Source organism: Cryptomeria japonica, chromosome 7 (genome assembly GCF_030272615.1).
Source record: "Cryptomeria japonica chromosome 7, Sugi_1.0, whole genome shotgun sequence".
NCBI classification, from domain to species: domain Eukaryota; kingdom Viridiplantae; phylum Streptophyta; class Pinopsida; order Cupressales; family Cupressaceae; genus Cryptomeria; species Cryptomeria japonica.
This window is the reverse complement of record NC_081411.1, coordinates 540,559,228-540,564,344: the sequence shown is the minus strand read 5'-3', so window position 1 is coordinate 540,564,344 and position 5,117 is coordinate 540,559,228. Positions and strand designations below refer to the sequence as shown.

General features: G+C 34.0%; 1 protein-coding gene across 1 annotated transcript; it reads right to left on the bottom strand.

Annotated features, from left to right (window-relative positions):
• Positions 1–621: 621 nt before the first annotated feature.
• Positions 622–4,899, bottom strand: LOC131031163 (omega-hydroxypalmitate O-feruloyl transferase). The gene is made up of 2 exons (XM_057962208.2): positions 4,412–4,899; positions 622–1,761 (listed from the first exon to the last, which is right to left on the bottom strand). The coding sequence occupies exons 1-2, from the start codon at positions 4,859–4,861 to the stop codon at positions 817–819; spliced, it is 1,395 nt and encodes a 464-aa protein (XP_057818191.2). The 5' UTR covers positions 4,862–4,899; the 3' UTR covers positions 622–816.
• Between the last annotated feature and the right edge of the window lie 218 nt (positions 4,900–5,117).

Sequence of the window (5,117 nt, the reverse complement as noted above, 5' to 3'; positions counted from 1 at the left end):
CAAAATGTTTATAGATGTCAAAGTGTAAAGTTTTAATGCCTAAAGACACTTTTATCTTAAGACAAAAGTTATGGTTGTCGAATTAAATGTAATAAGTTTTGTTATGATAATACATATTTTCATTTTTATATCTTTAAGTATAAAGAATACATATGATCAACTTCATTAAATTTAAAATTAAGAATTAGAAAAATATCTATTTTATCAAATTTATCTAAAAATTTAATTGATCTAATTCGTTCATAGTATCAAGCCTTTATATGGAACAAAAATTAGACCTAAAGTAAACTATATGTAAATCAAACATTTGGCTATTAAACCCAACAACCTCTTGTCATATATCATAGTTTAAATAAGTTAAACATGTGGTTGCAAGATTAATTATGATAGTTGGAGTACCGAATTAAATATAATAATAAGAGTAATGTTCATCCCCATATTTTATTTTGTGAGGTATGTGTAGTGAAACACACGCTATAGCTGACATAATGTATGAGGTAAATTATTTTGTGAGGTATGTGTAGTGAAACACACGCTATAGCTGACAAAATGTATGAGGTAAAGTTTACTACGCGTTCTAGTTCAATAAGTTCTGAATAGCAATCACAAGAATTCATAACGTACAAAGAAATCTCATACTAGTAATAACGAAGGAAAAGCATTATTACAGGTAAGAAATGCTACTTGATGTAAAATGCAACATTAGTTTTCAGTTTTTTCCCACTGAGGAAGCTCCATAAAAGAAGAAACCCAACACACACCAGCCATGCACAGTGGGGCCAAAGCTAAAGCTGATATAAGACCACTATATACTCATCAAAAACCAAACATGCGAGGGGCTCTGTGAATGGAAAGCTGAGCAATGGGCATGTCGTTGAGGTCTTGGATTTGATGAATGATCTCTGCAAAACGTGCCATTGCAGAGAGAGGAAGGGAAAGAAGCACAGTCAATCCACCTTGGAGCATGGAGGGCGAAGAGGGAAGGAAAAGAATCTCCTGCATGTCATCAACTCCAAGGGGCCCAACATGAAATGGCTTCCCCCATCCAAAGTCTACGTCATATAATGGCAGACTACACCAAGAAGAAGCATTGATCACCTCTGCTCTTTCCACCTCTTTCAAACCATTCTTCATATTCATCTCCATGTAATCAATAGCAGATCTCACATAGCTGTTTGTGATGGATTTCTTGGCCTCTCGAATAAGTCTTGCACCATAACAATGTGGCTTCTCCACCAGATCTTTAGCCATTGCAGTTGCACAAGCATCGATAAAAGCATTGCCATAAAAAGTAGGAGGCAACTGGGGCTCCAGCTTAGTACGAACGTCCACTGCAAAGATAAATTTCACAGTTTTGGATGAGGAAGTAGAAAATCCCAAAGCCTTGGTCCTGCATTTCCATACATGGGCTCCCACTGCCTCAAAAGTTGTGCAATCAAGGCTTTTGTCTTGGGCTGATATCAAGTTTTTCAGGGCTTCCTGTGCTTCTTTAGTGATGTGGAAGTGTTCACTTGTTATTGGCTCTGAAATGGGTTCTGATTGGGGCTCGTTGTCTAGAGAAAACTCGGGGTGGTGATGATCTATTCGAGGGGGTTGTCTTGGGGCTACCAATGATCTCTCAAAGTATGGCTTTCCTCCTCCTCCTCCTATTCGTGCCATCTTTGCCCATGCATTCAAGAATTGTATGGCGGCGTTTCCATCTGCAACGCAGTGTGCCATTCTTACTCCCATCACATGCCCTCCACATCTTAATCTCGTTACCTGCAACACAGCCACATAACTAGTAACCCAAGGAATTTTCAAAACATGTATAAAGGGAGGTACTGTTTTCAATTGACTGACCAGCTCACTTTGAATTATTAGAATACATTCTAAGTTTTGTTCAACTTGGGTGGGGTGGGGAAGTGGGCGAGTCTGTTTATTTTAAATTACTTTTTTTTTGCTAGAGTTTACTTATTAGTGTGATTTCAGATGAATCATCTAAGCAAGATAAAGCTTAGAGAAGTTTTGACTTGTTTAAGTGATTCATGTCAAATTATATTCATTTCTCTCGTAGAATTCACCTATTAGTACAATTTCAAATGAGTCATCTAAACAAATCAAAGTTTAAAGAAATTTTTACTTGCTTAGGTGTTTCATTTCAAATTATATTTGCTTTTGTAGTAGGGTCCACCTATTAGTGCAATTTCAAATGATACACCTAAGCAAGTCAAGCTTACAGTGTGGTGTTTAAGTATTGTCTCATCTATTAGTGAAATTTTAAATGAGCCACCTAAACAAGTCAAAGTTTAGAGTGTGTTTTTTAAGGCTAGGCCCATCTATTAGTGAAATTCCAAATAAGCCATTTAAGCAAGTCGAGCTTAGAATGTGTTAGTTAAGCTTGGACCCATCTATTAGTGCGATTTCAAATGACTCACCTAAACAAGTCAAATCCTTGAATGTGTTGTTTAAGCCTAACCCACTAGAAAGGATATATTTAAATATTTTTATTGTACTCTATTAATGAAAATAGTGATCTCTAAGGCAAAAAAGTTTCATTATGGACTTAATAAAGTTAAATTTTTAAATTTTAAAAAGAATTCAAATGGAATGTCCCAAAATTTGGATGGTTCAAATTGAACTCAGGTAAAGCTTCAAAAGATAATCCAAGAACATTAAGAGATGGCTCTCTAATTAAAAATGGTTAGAGTAATATAATAGTAGCACTTTCAAAAAAATAAAAATATTAAACTAACAATGGAATTGAAGTTCAAACTCTTATTTTAGGACTTTGAGTTTGTAATATTTATAAATGTCATAAAGTTGAGACAAAAAGAGACTCGTTTATAATTGTAAATGTAATTAGAAAGTAAAAGCTTCAGATTGACAAATAAACAACACCCTCCTACAAGTTTTGTTTTTATTGGAAGTTGAAAATTTTCTCCATAAATCACATTTATAAGTAGATAAATAAACAAGTAGATATCATAGAAAATTAGGCAATAGAAATGGATAAACAAAATACAAAAAATATAAGGATGAGCGAAAAAGAAAAATTCAAATGTGAAATGATAAAAATGATCACTCAATCATAAGAAGAAAAATGTGAAAGGACAATTTAAAAACAATGCAAATGAAGGAATTACCTTGCCATAATAAGGTCATGGTAAGATCTTATCCATGCCAAAGCATGACCCTCGCTAAAATTTACTATGATTAAAGGATAGGGAAGAAGTATTAATGATGATAATAGATTATCCTCAAAATGCTAGCAAATCATTCACAATTACCATTAACTTTACCTTTGAATTTCAAAAAAGATGGATACATCTATTTTTAATATACAAATAGAGACAGATGGTCCTTACATTGGGGTAATTATGTAGAAGGGACAAAAATCCATTTTAAGACCAACATCAATATTCTTCTCTTGGCAATATAGTGGATTCTAATATATGAGTTCCTATACATGAGCATAGGTAAAAGGTTAATACAAACATTAACATCAATATTCTTCTCTTTGCAATATAGTGGATTTCAACATATGAGTTCTAGTTATACATCAAGCATTGGTATAGAGTGAATACAATTTTTACATTAACATCAATATTCTTCTCTTGGCAATGTAGTTGATTTCAAGGGATGAGTTCTTATTAATTGAACATTGGTATAGAGTTAGTACAAACATTAACATCAACATTCTTCTTTTGACAATACAATGGATTTGAGAGTAAGAGTTCTTATATATTGAACATTGGTATAGAATTAATAAAAACATTAACATCAATGTTCATCTATTGAAAATAGAGTGTGTTTGAGAGTATATAAGTTCTTATACATTGAACATTGGTATAGGGTTAATACAAACATTAGGAGGTGGAAAAATATTTGATAAAGAGAACTTTTTGAGACTGAGTAACTTATAGAGCAGTTCCATTGGTAAATAGAATAATGCTATTAAAGAATGGAGCAGTCGTCATCCAATAGAGACCTTTCATAACAACAAGGATAGCAAAGAATGAGTAGAAGAGAAAAAAAAACAGGGATAGCAAAGAATGAGTAGAATAGAAAGAAAAAAGCACCTGTAAAAATATGGAGCTCCTAAAATAGTCAATCAAGTTGAAGAGAAATGAAGACATTGAATAGGTTTACAGAATTAAATTTTGTAAAATAAAATATAAGGATAACAGAAATAGGGCAGATAGATGAAAGCATAAATATTAAAACGCAAATTAAAGAACAATGAAGTACTGCTATGCTTTTTTTAAAAAGAAGAAAGAAAGAAAAAAAACAGGAATCTAGAAATATTTGCACCATCCAGAAATTCTGCAGCTTAAATATTGTACGTGAAACTAAGTCGTAAATTCATGATAAAATAAGAATTTGAATACCTTACGTAATGTCACTGCAACCCAAGAACGCATATGTTTACCTGAACAATAAGGAGTGGAGTATCTGCTGGTACTGCAAGAGGGAGACTGTAAAAGAACTGTTTGAAGATGAAATTGGAATCTTCGCACGAATCCAATCTACAAAGCTCTGCAAGGCTCAAATTGGCCTGGGCTTCCACAAAAAAAACTCCACCTTCATTGCAGCATATCTCAAGTCTTCCCTGTGTAGAAATTCTGACCCTTCCACTCATTGGAAAGTAAGGCACAAGAACCTGGGCAAGAGATCTCCTCAACAAGCTTATAAACTCTCCACTTTTACTCACACTGCCCTTTTTCCTCCTGTACACAAACAAAGTTTGCACCATTTGACCCACAATAGCAGGTAAAGTATCAAGATTGGATAAAGACATGGTGATATGTGGAGTTGGTTCCCATGGAAGCACAGTGTGCAACCCTTTCACAGTTATCAGAGCCTTCTTTCCCACACCCATTGCCAGCCAATTAACTTGTACAGATATCTTCTTTGAAGTTTGAAGGGCTTCTGCATATAATGTCACATACTTCAGACAATAATTTCATGACCAGACCAACTTTCTACCAGTATAGTTCTATCACGATAAGGTGGTGGGCTTTTGAAGAATTGAATAATAGCTGAAGTTTATAATATCATGGCCCCTGTTCCTGCGCATTTCTGCTCACATTCTCAATATGGGGAAAAACAAAGTCATTTTTCTTTGTCCGAGATGA